Source organism: Callospermophilus lateralis, chromosome 10 (assembly GCF_048772815.1).
Source record: "Callospermophilus lateralis isolate mCalLat2 chromosome 10, mCalLat2.hap1, whole genome shotgun sequence".
In the NCBI taxonomy this organism is placed as follows: Eukaryota; Metazoa; Chordata; class Mammalia; order Rodentia; family Sciuridae; genus Callospermophilus; species Callospermophilus lateralis.
This window is the reverse complement of record NC_135314.1, coordinates 86,867,753-86,889,530: the sequence shown is the minus strand read 5'-3', so window position 1 is coordinate 86,889,530 and position 21,778 is coordinate 86,867,753. Positions and strand designations below refer to the sequence as shown.

General features: G+C 36.6%; 1 protein-coding gene across 1 annotated transcript in view; it reads left to right on the top strand.

The window, feature by feature from the left end:
- Positions 1-19,559, top strand: part of Kcnmb2 (potassium calcium-activated channel subfamily M regulatory beta subunit 2) — a 32,991-nt gene extending 13,432 nt beyond the window's left edge. Inside the window, exons 2-4 of the mRNA XM_076868754.2 lie at positions 3,174-3,344; positions 5,664-5,859; positions 19,275-19,559. Coding sequence (XP_076724869.1) covers positions 3,174-3,344; positions 5,664-5,859; positions 19,275-19,559 — 652 coding nt within the window. The remainder of the gene's footprint in view (positions 1-3,173; positions 3,345-5,663; positions 5,860-19,274) is intronic.
- The last annotated feature ends 2,219 nt before the right edge of the window (positions 19,560-21,778 follow it).

The following is a 21,778-nucleotide window of genomic DNA, read 5'->3' as shown; positions in this document are numbered from 1 at the left end:
ACTTCTATTCTGTTCCATTGGTCTTCATGTCTATTTTGATGCCAATATCATGCTGGTTTTGTTACTACAGCTCTGTAGTATCATTTCAGTTGGTATTATGACACCTTCTGCTTTGCTTTTCCTTCTTAGTATTGCTTTAGCTCTCTGGGTCTCTTATTCTTCCAAATAAATTTCATAATTTTTTCTAATTCTATGAAGAATGTCATTGGTAGTTTGATGTGAGTTGCATTGAATCTGTATGTTGCTTTTGATAGTATGGTCATTTTGACAAAATTGATTCTAAGAACATGGTTGTCTTTCCATCTTCCAAGGTTGTCTTCAATTTCTTTCTTCAGTGTTCTGTAATTTTCATTATAGAACTCTCTTACCACCTTAGATTAATTCCCAGATATATGTATATGTGTGTGTGTGTGTGTGTGTGTGTGTGTGTGTATTTAGGTTATTGTGGATGGGATGGTTTTCCTAATTTCTTCCTTGGTTGAATCACTGTTGGAGTATAGGAAAGCTATTGATTTATAGGTGTTGATCTTGTATCCTGCTACTTTGCTAAACTCATTTATATCTAGAAGTTTTCTGGTGGAGTTTTGGGTCTTCTAATTATAGAATCATATTGTAATTTAACAACTTCATTTCCTATCTGTATCCTTTTTGTTTCCTTTTCTTGTCTGATTGCTCTGGTTAGTTTTTTGAGGACAATATTAAATAGGAATGGTGAAAATGGACAGTGTTCTCTTGTTCCTGATTTTAGAAGAAAAGTTTTTAGTTTTTCTCATTTAATATGATGTTGGCTTTGTGTTTGTCATAAACGACCTTTATGATGTTGAAGTAAGTTCCTTCAATTCCTAGCTTCTCTCGTTTTTTTAACCTCAATAGGTGTTGGATTTTATTAAAGGTCTTTTCTGTATCTATTGCAATGATTATGTGATTTTTGTTCTAAATTCTATTTAAGTGAAGAATTACATTTACTGATTTTTGCATATGTTGAACCAACCTGGCATCCCTGGAATAAAACCCATTTGAACTTGGTGTATTATCTTTCTTATGTGTTTTTAAATGGAGTTTGCTAATATTTTATTAAAGATTTTTGCATCTATGTTCATCAGGGATATTGGTCTGTAGTCTTCTTTCCTTTGAAAAATGCATCTTTGTTTGGTTTATTAACAGAGTTATACTGACTTTATAAAATGTATTTGGGAGTATTCCCTGTCTTTCAATTTCATGGAATAATTTCAGAAAGACTGGTGTTAGTTCTTCTGTAAAGGTCTGCTAGAATTCAGCTAAGAATCCATAAGGTCCTGGGCTCTGCTTTTTTGGAAGGCTTTTAACTGCAGTTTTTAATTTCATTACTTAATATTGGTATGTTTAGGTTTTCTGTATCTTCCTGAGTCACTTTAGGCAGATCATATGTGTCTACAAATTTGACAATATCTTCCAGATTTTCCTGTTTACTGAAGTATAAATTTTCAATATAGCTTCTGATAATCCTCTGGATTTCAGAAGGATCTGTAGTGATATCTCCTTTTTTATCTCTGAAATTGTTGATTTGCTTCTTCTCACTCTTTCTTTTGGATAGTTTGGATAAGGGTATGTCAATCTTATTTATCTTTTCAAAGAACAAACTCTTCATTGCATTGATCCTTGTATTTTCTTGTTCTCAATCGCATTGATTTGGACTCTGTTTTTAATTATCTCTGTCTTCTACTGGTTTGGGAGTTAGTTTGTTCTTTTCCTAAGGCCTTGAGGTGGAGCATAAACTTACTTATTTGGGATCTCTCTAATTGTTTACTGTATGCACTCAGTGCTATAAATTTTCCTCTTAGAATTGCTTTTATAATGTCCCAGAGATTTTGATATTTTGTATCTCTGTTCCTGTTTATTCCTAAAAATTTATTGACTTCTATTCTCATTTCTTCTTTGATCCATTCTTTATTAAAGAGAGTTTTGTTCAATCTCCCTGTGTTTATGTGGTTTCTATTTTTCTTACTGTTGATTTCTAGTTTCATTCTTTTATTATATTATACATGGGATTATGTGATTTTTTTGCATTTGCCATGATTTGTTTTGTGACTTAGAATATTATATATTTTGGAAACTATTATATTCTCAGCTAAGAGACAGGTAAATTCAGCTGTTTGGGGTGGAATAGTCTGTAGTTGTCCATTAGGTCCATTTAATTTGTAGTGTTATTTAGGTTGGAGATATCTTTATTGATTTTATGTCCACCCCATTTTTTGAATGAGAACCTTTATTAAATATTTTACATCAGTCATTTTGCAAGATGATCTGTCTACCCTCATCTCATTTAGCCATTACAACGCTTTTAAATGTTATTGCTACTTTGCAAGAAACTGGGGATTGAAAAGGCTAAGGAACGTTTTGTTGATCTCACAGTTAGTAAACAGATTCAAACAGGACACAATTTGACTTCAAGCTCATGTTCCTATGTTGCTTCTCTAAAACCCCAATTAAAAGTACTAATAAAACTGTTCAAAGTTATGAAGACCAGCCTTGATTTGCCTTAATTTGACTAAAACTTTTCTAAATTGCTCAAGTATTTACTCATATAAGAAAAAGTAGGCAGGATCACCACCCCACATCTTCACACTGCTTATAAATCTCAAGCCAAAAGAGCCCTAAGCACCCCTAAGCTCTAGAAAAATGTTAACCAAAATAGCTTCTGTCTATCCCTACTGGGGGAATAGCATGATTAAATTGATAGATTTCTGATTTATGTTGCCATTTATTTGAATTAGGTATGCAGAAATTACAAAATATATCAACGGTAGATGACTTGAGAAATGGTAAAGTCAATGAACCCAAAGCATTATTTTGAAGGTTGAAGAATTGCTTTCTTTCTCTAGAATTGGAAAGATGGAAAATTAATTTACCATTAGATGTGAGCCCCAAGGTAAATAAGGAGGGTCCCTCTCTGCTCATGTTGGTGCACGTGTGTGTGTGTGTGTGTGTGTGTGTGTGTATCCGCGCGCACCCATGCATGTGTATGTTACAGGGGTAGGTTCACATGCTGGGATCCAGCTGCACTCAGGCAGGTTCAGAAGTGTCCTCTGGGTCTCTCAGCTCCATCAAGACAGGGGTAGAAACGTACCCGTTCTCCAGGGGCATACTGATTAACTTTGAACTCTATTTAATACTGCATTGTTTTTCAACTTTAGAAATATCTACCAAAAAATCAGGGACCACGACCTCCTGGACAAAAGGAAAACAGTCACAGCACTAAAGGCTGGAGAGGACCGAGCCATTCTCCTGGGACTGGCCATGATGGTGTGCTCCATCATGATGTATTTCCTTCTGGGAATCACACTCCTGCGCTCATATATGCAGAGGTAATGCCACTGTGCTGTTGGGATACTGTCATTTGTCTCTACCCTCATTGCTCAGTCAACCCTGAGGTCATCTTCCTCACCTTCTTTCCTATGGAGAACTTCCAGAAGTGCCCCTCACATAATATTTTAATAATGCTATCTAATAATAAGAAGAAGATATTTTTATGTATAAACCGCCTATTATTGCCAAAAACTTTTCATACATCGTTTTATTCTCATGACTACACTGTAAGTATGAATATCCTCATCAAAAAAAAAAAAAATAGGAAAACTGAGGTTCAAAGAGAGGTAACTTGTCCAATGTCACATAGCTTTAGCATGTGGCCAAGCCTTAGCTTCAAAGGCACAACCCACTCATCTCAGCATCCCTATTCTTGCTCCTTCACGTCTGTTCCCACTTCATTCCTTTTCCACCCTGCATCGCCCTTCTCTCTCCCTCCACAGCAGTACTTCTCAATGGCACATCTCACAAAAACTTTTAAAGTGCTGATGCCCAGCCCCCACCATCATCCCAGAAAGTCTGATTAAACTGGTTTGAAGTGGAACCCATTCATTAGTATCTTTTAAAACTCCCCCAAGGGATACTACTGTACTGTGAAGGTTCAAAAACACTATTGTGCATCGACCTTTTAAAATAACAGATTTTGAACCCTTTTTATTTAATGCCCCTAGATTTACTAAATAGATGGGGAGGCAAATAAATAGTGAGACAGTTGGTATGTTCTCTCCTGAGCTAGCCAGTGGCATCTCTAGCTTCACTGTTGTCCATGAATTGGACATGAAGCTCAGGTGAGTCCAGCATCACTAAAACTAAAGGGGGAAGTCTCACAACAGCTCAGCTTAAAGTAACAAGACCCTTTCAAATAAAAAATTAAAGTTTCAATCCCAAAGAAAAGAAAACCATTTGGGGGCATTCATTTCTCAATCTAAATTAATAGCTTCATTTTAGAAACAAAAATCTAGCTGAAATACGGTAATTTGCTGAAATTAAGGCATCATCTTTCACATTTGTGGCTGTTCTGCTCTGTTTCTCTGATGGCCTTCAGCTGTGCTCCTTCTCAATGAAAACGCTGAGGCCTCAGGCCCCCCGAGTTCGTTGATTCCAAGCCCTCTTTCAAATCCTCACATCTGCTTGGAACCATCCAAGACTTTTTCCTCATTGTATAAGCAAAATATGACCATCCATGTTCCAGGAAAATATAGTTTGCCACACCAGAAGAGAGTAGGTGCAGTATCCTGCCTCTGGCATAGAACTTCACACTTGCAAAAGTGCAGGGAGCTGTGGATGTCAAAAGGAAAGAGTATTAATCTTCACAAAAACATGTTGTTTTCCAATCACTATGGTAATCAGTTATACCCAGAAGCAAAGCATTGATTGCTGGTGTGTTACTTGCTAATTACAAATGTTAACCTTGATCATAAAAGTAAAGGCATTCTAAAATGAAAGATGACCAATGGGCAGGTGGACTCTTTCCAGTTGAGAGACCTCAGGACATCCTTATTAACCCATTAGTCTGCACAGATGGGTTTCTTTTCTACTGCTTTTATGGGGAGGCAGCACAGCATAATAGAATGAGCCAGGACTTAGAGAAATACTGGATTATGTAGAATCACAACTTCTATCAGTTATTAGCTACATGCCTTTGCACCTGTTACCTGATTTCTTTGACCCTGGTTTCACTCACCTTCAAAAGGAGATAATTTATGTGAAACATCAATTAGAATTCAAAGGATTCAATAAGTAATTTCTCTTCGCATAATCCAGGGGTTATCTTTTTTCCCCTTTTTAGAATGACCTTACAGCATTGTATCTCTGACTTCCATCTGTCAAGTTGGACCCCAAGCCACTCCACCCCTTTTTTCCTCTCTTCTGCCCTTACACCTTCTCTGCCTACAAACTGGGCAGAGGAGGGGGTGCAGGTGGAGAAAGCACCAAGGGAGGCGTAGCAGAGATAAGGACTGGTGCAAGGCAAGAAGTTATACATGCAGAAATACAGGGCGAGCACAAATCATTATTTAGAAATATACTTTGTGCTTCCCGTGGAATTCAATAAGAAAAAATAACTAACCAATCAAGCCTTGGAGAATATTATGTCCAATGGAAGTCACTGAGAAAATTCTCAGATTCCAAAGTTTGCCTATGCTATGTTAGAGTTTGCCTAAAGCAGCTCTATTCAAAAGCATAAACTTTATGCAGATGGATGTATTATAGATTTGGAAAAGACTTCCAGCCCAGGAGCTGAGCCACCATCCCCTCTGCTCACATCTTCCTTGCCAGTAAATCTCGGTCTTTTGCTTACTCTTTCCTTTTCTCTGTAGTGTGTGGACTGAAGAGACTCAATGCACCTTGCTGAATGCGTCCATCACGGAGACATTTAATTGCTCCTTCAGCTGTGGGCCAGACTGCTGGAAACTCTCTCAGTACCCCTGCCTCCAGGTGTACGTGAACCTGACTTCTTCCGGGGAAAAGCTCCTTCTCTACCACACTGAGGAGACAATGAAAATCAATCAGAAGGTAAGAGCTTGGCACATTATATCATGCACCCCCACAGAGCTCCGTGCCCCACTCATCTCTCTCTGAAGTTCCCCTTTGCCAGCATTTCAAAGGAAAATATCACCAGGAAGTAGGCCCTGGCCGCCTCCATTCACAAAACTCACTATTTGACTCTGGCCTGGAAAATACTTTTTCTCTGTGCAAGCCATAGACAAGTCATGCCCCATATTGTGGTAATGCAGATTTTTGCCTTCACTTCCATTTGGGAGGATAAATTTTTCTTTATTTTTATGCCAGCAGGCTGAGTCTTTCAAAGTAGGAATAGAGCTTAGTTAGAGATGTGCATATCAAAAACTAAGTATTTGCCATGTACCTGGGAACCAAAGGGTAAAACTGCATTGCTATATTTTGTTTTTCCACAATCATTATCAATTGGTTCTTGTACTTTGAGGATATAACTTAACCTCTTTGAGCCTCAGTTTCCTTTTCTCTAAAAAGATGATAACAAATAATCACCCTGCAAGGTCATTGTGAGAATTAGAACACAGGATGTAGTGTTGAACAGCGCTCAGTACCTAGCACAGGATAAATCTTCAACCCATGGTCACAGTGTGTGTGTGTGTATTTGTGTGTGTGTGTGTGTGTGTGTGTGTGTGTGTGTTTCTTCATGTATGTTGTGTTCATAGAGGTTGGCTGCACTGATGGAATCATGCTCAGCAAATGTATATTGTGTTAAAGCTCAACATAATATTTTTATTAATAAAACTTGGGATAACCAGTAAGTTTCAGGAGAACCAACCTGCCATTATCAATTTTAACTTATATTGAGTTTTGGATTTTATAGTAGCAATTTAGATGTACAGAATACGTTCATATGCCAAGACAATCTAATATCACTCTCCAATAGAACAATAGGCTCTTATTCCCAGAGTACAGTCCTCATGTGCTCTAATCTTTCATATAAAAACTTCATTATAATTGCCAGGACTGAAATAATATAGCTTCTAGTTATGTGGAGGGTACAATGGCTTGGAGGTTCAATACTAGAACAGAGAGAGTAAGTAGAATACATGTCAACATATCAGAAATTCACCCTGTGTTTTAGTTACAAAAACTTCAGAGAATTCTTGCAAATATCTCTGAGGATTCACCTTAATGAATATTTCAAAGAATGTTATTTGAAAATGTTTCTTCTGATTTTTCTTTCATTTGTAGTATCCACAAACAATAGCAATCTTAAATCTGTGCTGCAAACACCCTCACAAGGTGTTTGTTTTTCAAGATCTCCCCTCAAGTCAGATTTTTAAATCAAAGCTGACCTGTAATAATGAATACCTATAAAACTTTCAAATAGCCAAGGAATTGAAAAGGAGCCAAAGTTGAATAAGCACCAAAAAGTGGAACTCTTTCCGTTTTCTCATTTTGACATTGGATCACTGCAGCCCTGAGATTGCATTAACCAGGCTATAAACAGGGAGTAAAACTACCATTAAAAGTCCTAGTTATATATTTAAGATCAGTAGGTTTTCTCCTGTCAGAATGTTCTAGGTCATTGTTTGGATTATTTGCACCACTACCTTAGGGTTTTTTGTTGTTGTTGTTGTTATTGTTTGTTTGCTTGGGACTGGGGATTAAACCCAAGGGCGCATAACCACGGAGCCACAACCCCCAGCCCTTTTTATTTTGAAACAGGCTCTCTCACTAGGTTCTTACAGCCTCACTAAGTTGCCAAGGCTGGCTTTGAACTCGCAGTCCTCCTGCCTCATCCTCATGAGCCATCACACCCGGCCCCACTACCTTGTTTGTTTTTAAATGGAAATTATAACACCCAACCAGAAACAGGCATGAAATGAAAACATAAAGCTCAAGTATTAGAGATTCTCCCCTGTAAAAACCACAAGAGTAAAGAAATTAAACATTTCCTGCACTCCAAAACACACTTTCTACCTTCTCTCAATAGCTTCCAGAGATGACCACTGTCCTGCCTATTATGGTAACTGATTTCTTATTTTTCTTCATAGTTTTATACCCAAACGTATATCCTTAAATTCTATGCTTTATTTTTGCCTCATTTTTAAAAAAATTATATAAATGAAATCATATAGAAAACCTTGTTCATATCTGGCTTCCTTTTCACAGTGTATTTTCAGAGCCCTTCTGTTTGGTTGTGGTTCATTTTTGTGTCTGTACTATGTTCCACTGTATGAATATGCCAATTCATTCATTGTACTATTGATAGACATTCTGAGTTAATTACAGTTTGGGGCTATTACAAATAACACCGCCCTAGGTATTCTCATAAATGTCTCTTCATGTTCGAGCAGACATATTTCTGACAGGTATAAACCTGGGAATGAACTACCTAGATCATAGAGTCTACATATCTTAAAGTTTAATAGATAATGACAAATGGTTTTCTAAGTGTTCATAGGCATTCATATTCCCACCAACTCTGTATGAGTGTTTTTATCACTCCAAATCTTCAACCACACTTGGTATCATCTGTGGTCTTTAACTTTCACTAGTGTGTTGATGTCTCCTACTGGTTCTGATCACTAATTTTGTCGAGCTCGTTTTCATTTAATCATTGGTCATTTGGATATCCTCCTGTGTGCAGTGTCAATCCAAGTCCCTCAGCTCCTTGGTCTATTGGGTTGTTTCTTCCTCATACTCATTATAGGAATTTTTAAGCCTAAATATGAAACCTCTGTTGGTTATATGCAGCAAAAATCTTCTCCTATCATGTGTCCTATTCCTTGTCAGAACAATATCTTTCAATAAAAGACGTGTCTAATTTCAATGTAGGCAAATTTTGTCAATCTTTTCTTTTTGTTTAGTACTTCTGTTGTCCTACTGAGTAAGTCTTTGCCTACCTTGAGGTCATTAAGTCATCTTCCCAAATTATCTTCTAGGAGCATTATTATTTTTATTTTCTCAAATAGAATACAATCTATCTCAAATTGATTTTTATATAGGGTCAAGATTATGAGGTTTTTCATATATATATATATATATATATATATATATATATATATATATATATATATATATACCGCCACTAACTCCAGCACATATTTTTAACGTCCTCACTGGATTTTTTTTATGATCCTACTTTTCCCTCTGTTTTCTCAGAAACTACCTCATCTGTCAAGTGTTCTTTTAGTGTCTAGCCTAGAGATTACAATGGTAGTTTTGACTAATTGAGAATGTTAAAATATTTTAAATTCTCATTATTTTCTCAACTTACATATTATTAACATTTTTATTATATATATAGATATACTCATGTGAACATTATTATTACTGTTGTATGTAGTAAATATTAACTTATATGGGCCTCCATATTTTTCCACTTTAAGTTTTTTCAGTCTTTTATCTCTGCTCTTCCATCTGGGATCTTTTTTCCATTGCCTGAAGAATACTCTCTAATTAGTATTTATTTTAGTGCAGTATCTGGTGTAAAGAATTTTCTCAGTTTTCATTTGTCTAAAAATACTTTTCATTTCACTTTTATTCTTGAGAGATGAATTTGCTGAGATCCAAACTCAAAGTTGGCTGTTCTTTTGTTTCTGTTGTCATCTGGTGAAATTGTCACTGTTCAGGAATTGGTTCTCAGCTTAATTTCTGCTTCTTTGAAGGTAATCTTGGCCATTTAGAGATCGTTTCCTTTTTCTTTCTACAGTTTAACAGCTGTGTGCCAAAGTGCATGGTTATCTTTATTTAGTCTTCTTTGCTCCCAGGCTTCTTGCCCTGTTCCTTGATGTTGTCAATCTTAGTCAATGCTCAGACATTATCTCATCAAACATTGTCTCCATCCTCACTTCCTCTCTCTTCCCATTTTGGGACTCCAATTGGTCATATTTTGGCTTTCTCATTTATATCCCCTCTGTGTCTCACTCTTCTTTTTGTATTTTAACTCTTTTTGTCTTTCTTTGCTTTATTCTGGATATTTACTTAGATTAGCATCCCTTCCTCAACTCCGACTCAAGGTTCATCTATTAATCTCATCTATTAAGTTCTTTTTTTCATTTTTTTATTGGTTGTTCAAAATATTACAAAGCTCTTGACATATCATGTTTCATACATTTGATTCCAGTGGGTTATGAACTTCCATTTTTACCCCGTATACAGATTGCAGAATCACATTGGTTACACATCCACGTTTTTACATAATGCCATATTAGTGACTGTTGTATTCTGCTACTTTTCCTATACTCTACTATCCCCCTCCTCTCCCCTCCCATCTTCTCTTTCCACACCATCTACTGTAATTCAATTCTCTCTCTTGTTTTTATCCCTTTCCCCTCACATCCTCTTATATGTAATTTTGTATAACAATGAGGGTCTCCTTCCATTTCCATGCAATTTCCCTTCTCTCTCCCTTTCCCTCCCACCTCTTGTCCCTGTTTAATGTTAGTCTTTTCCTCATGCTCTTCCTCCCTGCCCTGTTCTTAGTTGCTCTCCTTATATCAAAGAAGACATTTGGCATTTGTTTTTTAGGGATTGGCTAGCTTCATTTAGCATAATCTGCTCTAATGCCATCCATTTCCCTGCAAATGCCATGATTTTGTCATTTTTTAGTGCTGAGTAATACTCCATTGTATATAAATGCCACATTTTTTTATCCATTAATCTATTGAAGGGCATCTAGGTTGGTTCCACAGTCTAGCTATTGTGAATTGTGCTGCTATGAACATCGATGTAGCAGTATCCCTATAATATGCTCTTTTAAGGTCTTCTCTATTAAGTTCTTAATTTCTCTTATTTTCAGTGCTAGAATATCCACTTGAGACTTATTTTATCATTTCTAGTTTCCTGCAATATTCTAATTCTTCTATTTAAATATTTCTATGTAAAAAGTAAAATTGTAGTTTTTTTAAAGTCTGTTTTGATGATTCCAATATCTGAAGTCCCTATGTAATCGTTCTATTTTTTTCTTCTTTTTATGTTTTTATGTTGTCTTATGCTTTCTAGATATTTTTGTTTGTTTGTTGGAGATGATATTTTTTAAATTATTTACAAAAATAAGTTTAAGCATGGGACAATGTCTTGACGTCATTTTTTCCAAAAAATATTTTCATTTGTTTCTGGTAGGCCCCTGGAGACACCGATCCTTTAGGACCACTGCATTCTAACTTCATAAATTGAGATATTCAAATCTAAGCTGCAGTCCCTGTGTGGACCTGTGTACTTCAGGTTGAAGTTGCTCCTAGGCTTGCACCTAGGATGCAGCCTTGCAGAGACCTAACCCCAAAGTTAATAGGGGGATCCTGAAGTTCCCCACCTGATAGGCCTTCAATAATAATTCCTACCCAGAGCTCTGCAAGGATCTCAAAAGTGCTATTTAGGATTTTAGACACTCAGTCACCTTCCACAATTAGCAAACACTCCTGAAGGAAAGACACCAGACACTCAACCTGCAGTTCTTTATTCTCTGCAGAGTCTCTCCTTTTAATCAGAAATATACATTCTGAAAATGCAGTTATCTTCATGTCACAAAGTCATTTAACCATCTTTGTGCAACATGAAGAATGTTTAGGATATTTCTGGCAAAAAAAAAATTAAATAAATAAAAACATTCTCAATGTCAACCTCCTCTTTCTGTTACCCTCCCGCAACCTGACCAGAAATGGTCTTTTCCCCAGTTACAAAGAAATGGGTACAGCCGTGTGTGTGTGTGTGTGTGTGTGTGTGTGTGTGTGTGTGCGCGTGTGTGTGTGTGTGCATGTATTTGTGTGTTGTATCTTGTTTGTGGTGTCAAGGATCAAACCCAGAGCCTCATGCTTGTATGCTAATCAAGCACCCTACCACTGAGCTACATCCCTAGCCTCTGAACTCAGTTATTGAGATACATAAGGAACTACTGGCAAGGTTTGACCTGAGCCACCAGGAGGCAAAATGATTCAATTAAGCTGTCTGTATCTTTGTAGAAAGACATTCAAAAGGATTTTAATTTTAAATTTTCACACTCTCATATTTTCTCTTTGCCTTTAAACCCTGTGCCCAGCCTCTTGTCAACATTACAATGAAAGCTGCTTAAGCTGATAAGCTGGATGCTCTTATGGAGCCATTGGCTGACTAATGGTCTCTGGGAGCTGCAGTGGGCTCAAGGGCCTCTGCCTCCCTTGGCCACATGGCTGTCACTAGAATCATAAACAGTAGCTGAGTATTAATTCACTGTGATTGTTGCTTATGAATTCCTCCCTTCTGATCTTCTTTGGGAGTTTAACTTCTTTTGCTCAGCAGGGATTCTCAAAAAATGCCCATCTGTTTTAAGGGTGGATTCAAAATGCAGTATGGTGTAAAACATGAAAATATAACCTTTTTTGGTTATTTTATAATACCATATATGATATTTTATATAACTGTCATAGGGAAGATAGCTATTTTAGTAGGGGATAAGTTTCATATATTAGCCAATTATTTATAACTCCAAACAGCATCACCCCTCATGCTCCTACCCATTTTAAAGTTTTAATAGCTTCTCTAAATTCAGAGACTGTACATATCCAAAGCTTCTCAACTCAGCACTATAGACTTTTAGGGTAGGATAATTCCTTGTTTTCAGTGAGGGTGAAGTAGGAACCTGCCCAGTACATTGTCAGATGTGTAGCAGCATCTCTAGCCTCAATCCACTAGGTGATGAGCCTCCCCAGGCTAGTTGTGACAACTAGAAATGTTTCCAGACGGTGGTAGAATCATTGCTTACATTTTATTTAACTTTGCCTTTGGATGCTATGAAATCCTGAAATTATATGCAAAGCTCCTTAGTTCTGATGCACAATATTGCTAGGATATGGAATAAAGAAAATAAAGTTGAGAATCTAAATGGAAAATAAGAGACCCAGCATTTATTAAGTGCCCACTGTATATTATGTACCCAGCACTATGCTGAAAATCTTACTAAGAACATCTCATTTACTTCCCCTAAAATAATAATAGCCAAATTTTATCATGAGCTTACAATGTGCCAGGCACTGTGAATTGCTAAATATTTTACACAAACTAACTTATTTAATTGTAGCAACAATCACACATGGTAGGCACCACTGTTACCCCTACTTTACAGTAATGATGCTGGGTTTAGAAAATGAATTTCCCCAGTTATGCACTTAACAATTAACTAGGTCTGAATTAAAACTCTGTCTCTTTACTTCATCACACTATCTCCTAAAGAGAAAAATTTCAGAGAATCCTCTTGAGAGAATAAAGAGTTCTGAAAATCCAAATTCTATGAAATATTTATCCTTCTGTTGGTGTATTTTGGTGAGTAGGTGAGAATCTACATCATTCCATCATGTTCCAAGAGGTTCATAGGATCAGGTAAAAGACCATAAGCAAAGAATCAAATTATGTGTAGATAATTCTGTGGCTCCACAGGGAAAGTATGTTGTGTATTCAGTTGTGTAGCCAGTGTAATATAATATATAATACAGACAGAAGCTCATTCTGAAAATGGTTTAAAAAAAGTTGGGAAACATTCCCTAAAATTTGATCTCTGACATCACCATAATTAGCCTGTTAAATGTATTACATTGTTGCTGAAATTGCTAGGGACCACTGTTTGGGTCAGCTTTTTCACTGCTGTGACCAAAAGACCTGAACAGAACAATTTTATTTATTTATTTTTTGTTTGTTTGTTAATACTTTTTATTTTGCAAATAAAAAGAATATATACATATATATGCACAATAATATATACATATATATGCACATACATATATATAGTACCATCTCTTAGGTTGGTACATTATGTTTTTTTTTTAATTAATTTTTATTGTTGGTTCTGAACAGAACAATTTTAGAGGAAGAAAAGTTTAATCAGGGGCTCATGGTTTCAGAGGTCTCAATCCATTGACATCTGGCTCTGTTCCTCAGCTCAGAGTGAGGCAGGACATCAGGGCAGAAGAGTGTGGTAGAGGGACGCAGCTCACATGATGCTCAGAAAGCAGAGAGGGGTCTCCACTTGCCAGACATAAATATATACCCCAAAGCCATGCCTCAAAGCCCACCTCCTCCATCCACACCCTACCCATCTTAGTTACCACTCAATTAATTCTTATCAGGGGATTAATTACCCGATGGGGTTAAGACTCTTACAACCCAATCATGTCTCCTTGAACCTTCTTGCACTGTCTCACACTTGAGCTTTTGGGAGGCACCTCACATCCAAACCATAACAACCACATGTTACATGTGATTCAGAGATACTTCTGTGATTGACAAAGTTAGTCACTATTCACCAAAACTGAATTCTGAGACCTCTGAGCCTACCTCCATGCAGAAATAAAAGGAAGGGTATGCTGTAAGGAGCTTCCATAAACCTATGTTTCTGAACATGGAGAAGAAATTATTTCTTCCCAATACCAAGAGGACCATGGCAAAGGGTCAAAGATAGATGAGATATCTGACTCACCCTGCATTGCAGACCTTAGGGCTCTGTTACATAGGCTATTCCAGATATTGAATAATTCAAAGGCCCTAGACAGCTTCTCTCTTATTTCTGCATCTTTTAAGCGAGTTCTCTACTCCAAATTAAATAGAAGTACCATAATAGATGTAAGAACTTTGGGAAAATATAGGAAAGGAAAAAATGACCTTACATAGCAGAGCATGAATTCTGTTTTCCATTTCTCTACCAAACACTTCCAACAGTCCCACTTGCCAAAATCAAGCAAATACTTCAAGTGCAAACTAATCAGGTCTAAACTAGTGGGGAGGATAGGATTCACTATTTAAAAAGTGATAAAAAGCTGGAAATCTCATAAGAAGAAAGAAAAATAAAGTCCCAAATTGCCCTCTCAACATTTGTTCATCACTAATGTTCAAAGAACTCTGAAGTTCAAAATATACCTGTGGGACAGAGTAACCCAAGGCTACCAGCTGCTGAGCTCATTTTTTGAATATAGGATTATGTCTTATTGATTTGAATCTAGGGTTATGTCCATAGCATAGAACACAAAGTCTGGAAAATTGTATATGCTTCATGAATGTGTATATTGTTTAAGTACACTAGAAAAAAATCCCATATGACTTTGGAACGAAAAGTACATATTATTCACATGATTAAAACATTATTCACATGTTTGTTTAACCTAGGACATCATGAACTAGAATGCCCTGACTATTGGTGGGTTTAGAACCAATCTGTATCTACTCTGAGGGGACAGGCTTTGATGAAGGCATTTTTAGGTACATTCCTGTCCCATCTCATCACCCCACCTTTTTTGGGATCTCATTGCTTATGATTTTGATGCCTAAATTTAGCATGCTAAAAGGCACATTGGCCCAATATTTACTATCACTCAATAAATATTAATTGGTTTTCATTAAACTTCTGATCCATTTGTGAAATAACACACTTTCTTTTTTACAAAGAAGCCAATGAAAGACAAACCCCTCTCTTGAGGGGTCCTGAGAAATTGATAATTCCCTCCTTCCTGACAGTGAGGTTATTCAGCCAGACCCGGCTCCCACTGCTCCCTCCCCTCCTGGAATCTTTTATCTTTGGGATGAAGGCATGTCACTCTGCTTCACACATGCCCAGTGAAGCGTGTTTATAAGAAAACCCCAACAGGTAGTTTGTCAAAACTTCTGTCCACCATGAGAGAGAAAGAAAAACCCACAAAACTCTGTGGATGTAAAAGATTCTGGAAGTGAATCTAAGAAAAGGAAATTTTCAGTCATTTTCCAAAGAACTGAAAAGAAAATATAATTGCTCGGTCTTCACTGACCACAGAAGACTCTTAACACCCAATAACAGGTTTCCATAACTAGGATAGGAAAGGCCATGCCAGGGGACATCTATATGGCTTTCAATACCAAATAAGTTTCTGTCTTTCAAGAATCTAAGAGATTGGGGAAGAGAAGTAAGTTTTGATTAACAAAAGTCAAGATTAAGAAAAGAGATGTGAATTAAATCTTCTGCCGAATGTCTGCTTCAGAAGTTTGATAAGTTTATGTTACATGTTAAGGCACAAAAGAAATAATTACCTATGACCAGGGTGAAAATATTAATGTACTTGTATATGTAAAATAATTACTAAAATGTTCCTTTCTCTTACATATCATATACAGTGTAAAAGTGAAACCTTTCCATTCTCATATCTTCCAATAAATGAAAAGGTTTAAAAATGCTAAGGTCTTTATCTTTTCAACCTACATTACATTTTCCACCTGTGTTGATCAATGATATTTGTTAAAATATATCCCAGATGTTCTACACCAACCACATGATAGCATCTTCCTAACATTTGATGAAATCATAAGACAACTAAAGCTTCACACCCAGTTCCTACAGGCCTCAGGAAGATAGTTTAATCCAAAGAAACAGAAAACTAGAATCCTAAGGTAGAATTCTATGTTTTGCAAATCTAACAGGACAAAAAGATGGGAACATGAAACAAGAGCCACTGAACAGAGCTATCCCTGTGGAGATTGTACAACTAGTAATTTTCCCCTCTTAGAGGTTTCATAACTTAGAACACGCCACTTGATGGAAGATTTCAGAAGACTGTATGAACATATATGATATTCCAAGAGAAAATGTAATAATAAAAATTTATGAAGGCTTTATAGCATATTTATCATTTAATGCTCACAGATTCCCTGCCAGGAAATCTCTAACAACCCCAAGATATACATGAAATTGGTTCTGAGGGGCCATACAACTTGACAACAGTAACCTAGTAACTAAATCTCCTAAACACAAGTCAAGATGTTTTTACATTGCCTCATGCATTCATTATCACAAATGAAATCAATAAGAAAAATAAATGGATGATTGAAATATGGTAGAATTTTCATGGGTAGTTAATGGTCTAGCAAAAGCCAATTTTTGTGTGAGTTGAAAAGGGGCAGGTAAGAAGTCAGGAAGAGCTAAAAACATCAGGGTTGAGGGTCCTCTCTCCAAGCACCTGCCTGCTGCACATACATGTGCCACTGGCCCTGGGACCCAAGTCAGGTCTGATTTGGAACAGCCAGCCCACATACACACACATTTCAGATCCTGACATCTTTAAACTTTAATAAGCAGCTCCTGTATTACAACCTTGCTGGATGGTCTCAATGGTAGTTTATATCTTGTTTTATTTGGAAGAATCTCATCTAGTGGCAGAGTTATTGCCATTTGGCAGAAAAATGTTTCTTTTAAAAACAATTTTTCTTAAGCCAAATCAATTCATGAGAGCATAAGAAAAGGGGAAAAAACTTCTATTTTTAATAGAATGCCATTTTTATTGAAATCAATTCAATAATTCAGTACTGTTAAGCCACTGAAACTACTACTATAAACTATATTGGCACAAAATATACAGAGACCTGATGCATTTGTGATCTAAATTGGCTCAGTTTGAATTCAGTAATAAATGGCTTTTCGTATTTGTTCTGTGGTTTTATTTTTCTTAATACTCTTCTTCAAAAAAATATTTTTAAAACTAAAGGCATGATCTGGGAAGCTTGGAATAACAGAAAGCAGTACCCCCCCACACACACCTTAAGTGCCTTAGAGCCTTTTGATCCAGAGGCATCCACCTAGTAGAGCATTTGCTTCCTGGCAGTCACAGGCTAATTGCCATGCTTTAGTTATAAGTCACTGTGAACTTCTGGTTTCTTGAGGATACTTTCAGCCTCTTCATGCTGTGCTAATACCAGCACTCCGCTGTACTCACAGGGATGTGTATACTCACACTTATTCTTCACTGGTTAAATTTCAAGGTGTCAGCCAAACCTGGCTACAAGAACATCACATTAAGCATGATCTATAATAATGCTGACATGCCATGCTCCATTCTTAACTAATCAAAGAAACTTCCCACTGTTTATACTCAATCCAATGACTACAGCTCAGCCAACAAAGTAAAATGCCTGTGTACCCACGAACAAAGTCGGGAGGAAGAGTAATTCAAATATACTCCATTCACAGAAACTCATTTCATTTCATTTTCATTTCTTTTATATTTTCTTCCTGTGAAATGTACAGGTCTATTCTGAAATTCAAGAATCTCACCCCAAATCTCATATCAAAGTACCTCAAAATTTACCCATAGCCCACCTCATCCGTGTCTCTGAATACAGCAGTATAAGTTGTGCATGGCACAACACTGAGGATACCAGTCTCACTGTTAGTTAAGGAGGTGAATATTTATGGTCACCATTAATAAATGGGTGGTTTTCATAAAGTCAGTTTATTCTGATAATTTTCCAACTGAAACAACAGTGTTTAGAAAATGAGGCCTAGTTTTCTAAAATTCTATATAGTTTAGTGGTGATTCTGTCAGAAATCACTTTAGTTCAGAAAGTTAAGATTAATCATTTGATAATATATATAACAAGAAACGAGAATCTTTTCCTGTGGAGAGGGGCTTAGCATTGAGGGGGAGAAGAGTTAACCAAGAGGCTTGTATCTCCCAGAAAAGTGGCTTACATCATCTTTTCCCCAACTTTTTAAAAACCGTCGTCATTTACATCAGTTTTGTCACTGCACACGTACAGAACAAAGAAAGCAGGTCACAGAGATTTCATGTCTTTAGAGATCACGTTAAATCGGGAAAATGTATTCAAATAACATACAATTCAAAAAACTACAAGAAAGTTATTTAATTCCTTCTGTATCCAGAGAAGAAAGAGGAGAAGGGGAAGGAGAGGAAGAGGGGACAGAGAGGAAAAGATCAAGTCGGGATGAGAGGACGTTGGGGGAGGGTCAGGAAGGAAAAAGAGACACAAATGGAAAAGATCGAAGGGAGAATTCTGCCGAATAAGAGAAAGGAGAGAGGTGTAGAAGGGGTTGCAAGAGGAGTAAGAGAGGAGAAAAGATCAAAGGAAAGACACAGTGAGTTCTCAAATTAGGAATGGTTGAAAGATACACTGGGTTGGGTCTGCTTTGGGGAAAGTGTCTTTGTCAAACTTTGGGCCAGAGATGGTAACCAGTGACCAAAGTGACTTAGCAGAACCAAATGAAGCCATGCCCAAACAAAAGAACAAACTACATCGGACATTGGTACAATTGATGAGCAGACAAAAGCCAGAAAAGTTTACACTCTTAATTCCAAGGAGAAGAATGTTCAATAGGAAATAATTACAACCCAGCACACTTCGCTATGGGGAAGAGCCTAGTTGCAGTCATTTTCTTTTTGTGTGTGTGGTATGTGATATGGAATGATTAAAGCAAGCTAATTAACATTTCCCTGATTTTATTTTAATCAATACTTTAATAATGCATGGGTGGGTTATCAAGGAACACCTTAAGCAATGTGTAGGGATTCTGTAGGTTTCTAGAAGAACCAGTCTGCATACAAATAGAATAACCACAGTGGTCATTTCACTGATAAATTAAGTTGGTTGCTGTACTCTACCCCTCCCACTGTCTGTCTGTCTGTCTCCCCACACACACACACATACACACACATCTTAGTAACAGTTTATCTCATTCTCTACAGTGCTCCTACATACCTAAGTGTGAAAAAAGCTTTGAAGAGTCCATGTCCCTGGTGAATGTCGTCATGGAAAACTTCAGGAAGTACCAACACTTCTCCTGCTATTTTGATCCGGAAGGAAACCAGAAGAACGTCATCCTAACCAAACTCTACAGTTCCAACGTGCTGTTCCACTCACTCTTCTGGCCCACGTGTATGATGGCCGGAGGCGTGGTGATCGTGGCCATGGTGAAACTCACACAGTACCTCTCCCTGCTCTGTGAGAGGATCCAGCGGATCAATAGATAAAAGCAAACATGGATGAAATTGTTTTCTTTAAAGCTCAAATACTGTTTTCTTTCATTCTTCACCAAAGAACCTTAAGTTTGTAATGTGCAGTCTGTTATGAGTTCCTTAATATATTATTATATGTAGAGCAATAATGCAAAAGCTGTTCTATATGCAAACATGATGTCTTTATTATTCAGGAGAAGAAATACTGTTTTGTGTTGGTCAGTTCTTTTCATAATCTTGTTTTGTTGCTGGAACTAGTGTGTCCTTCCTTCCTTCTGCCAAAATAGGGCTCAGATATTTATTTGCCAACCTATATGGAGGAATGTAGCAACATCAATGTGCTAAGGTCTGCGTTCTGAGGTATCAGATCTCATAAAGACAAGATTTTTCATCATTTATTGTTTACTAAAGCTAGAGCCAAAAATATTTTTTCCCTCTCTTAATCAAAATTGAGCCCAGTAGCAAGTGAAGGGACCGGATTTTCTAGTTAAAGGGTGTTAAGCATTTTTCTTGTCTTTTTATCATGTGACTAAAAAAGAAGGGAAACCTAGCCAGTTTCTTTTCTTTCATCACTTTTTATTTACAGCTTTAGATTTTTTAAACTGATTTCCAAAAAATAAAAATAAAAAAATAAGCTTTTTTCATTAGCCAGTTCTGTAGTTACTTCCTATGATTCAAATAGAAAATTAAGAGCCCTTTTCCATTTAAGACCCGCTACTGTGTGAAGAGATGATATTGACAAAGGATTCATTACCCTTGGACTTAGTGAATGTTGGTAGATATTCCAGTACAATGCAGGAACGTCTGTGGTAGGAATGTATTTGTGTGAAAATCTTTATTCCATCTCAACTGAACTGTTCAGTGGTACAAATTAAGACGAAACTTGCTGGTAAAGACTGGTAGACTGATTTCAATGGGTAAATCTACTGTGGTAAATTAACATGTTGGAATTGTTCTTGGAGAATTTATTATTAAGTTAAGGAATGTGTACTCTGTCCTCTAACAAGTGTTCTCTGTCAGAACTTTAAAGATATGTACACAGAATATCTGTCTTCTTTACATGTTTTATTTTTCTATTTATAATTCCCCCTTTTTGTTGTTATATTTTATACACAGAATAGACCTTTTTCTTAACACACATTTGAACTGAATAACAGATTTAAAGGAAGCCTTTCTTCACGTTGCTATTTACTTATTGTATTGGGGGTGGGGGAATGAGGGATTGGTTTTAAATAAAAAACATTCCATCTTTTATTTAATATCACTATCAAAAGGAGAAGACAAACATCTATCTTTCTCATCTATATTTAAGTACCTTTTTGTAATGTAGTATCAAAGTTTTTTAGGTATTGCAAAATTTTACAAATCACTTGTGGAATGAATGGCAAAAATAATCTGATGATGTGAAAATTATTCTGCAATATTGTAATTCATAGTTTGACTTTTCATAAGCAAATAAATCCCTAGGGTGTGATCAGGACTTCAGATGTGTAATTAAAGTTTTTTTCAAAAAAAATCATTAATCACAAGAATTGAATACTTCTTGCATTCTGAGCTGGCAAATCCATGGCAGTCCAAAAATTTGTAATTCTAGATATTTTAAGATATTAAAAAGTTTTCTTTTATTTTTTTTAACACACAAACACGTACACAATATTTTAAACGTTTGAAAAACTCTTTATTCCTACTCTACTTTAAAAACTTAATTGTGAAGATAATAGGAAAACCTTTGGGTCAATGAGGCTGAAAATTTATAAACTTTAGTGTTCCTTGGGCTTCCCTTCAAAGGATCCAAAGAGTGAAATATGTGTGAGTGAAATTGTTGGGATTTTAAAAAAATTTTCCTCTGAATTTTTATTAAAATTCCCAACTGGCATTTTACATAAGACTATAGGAATCTCAAAATAATGACACCAGACAGATACTAACTGTACCTTCTTGAATCCTAATACAGCAACAGACCCTTTGGGTGATTTAGATGTGTGCATAGTTACCCAGGAGAAAGATCAGGGCTTAATGCTTTAAATGCTTTGCATGTTTTAACTGATTCAATCTTTATAACAACCTATTGGAGGGAGCTCTAGTATTATCTCATCCTACAGATGAGAATGTTAAAACTCAGAAATGTTCAATCACTCCCCCAAGGTCACAGATACTAAGAGCTGAGACTCTGAGAGAGACTGGCCGCCTCATTTTCCCGTTATGGAAGCATTTCCGTAGCTTTGGGGTCTTCA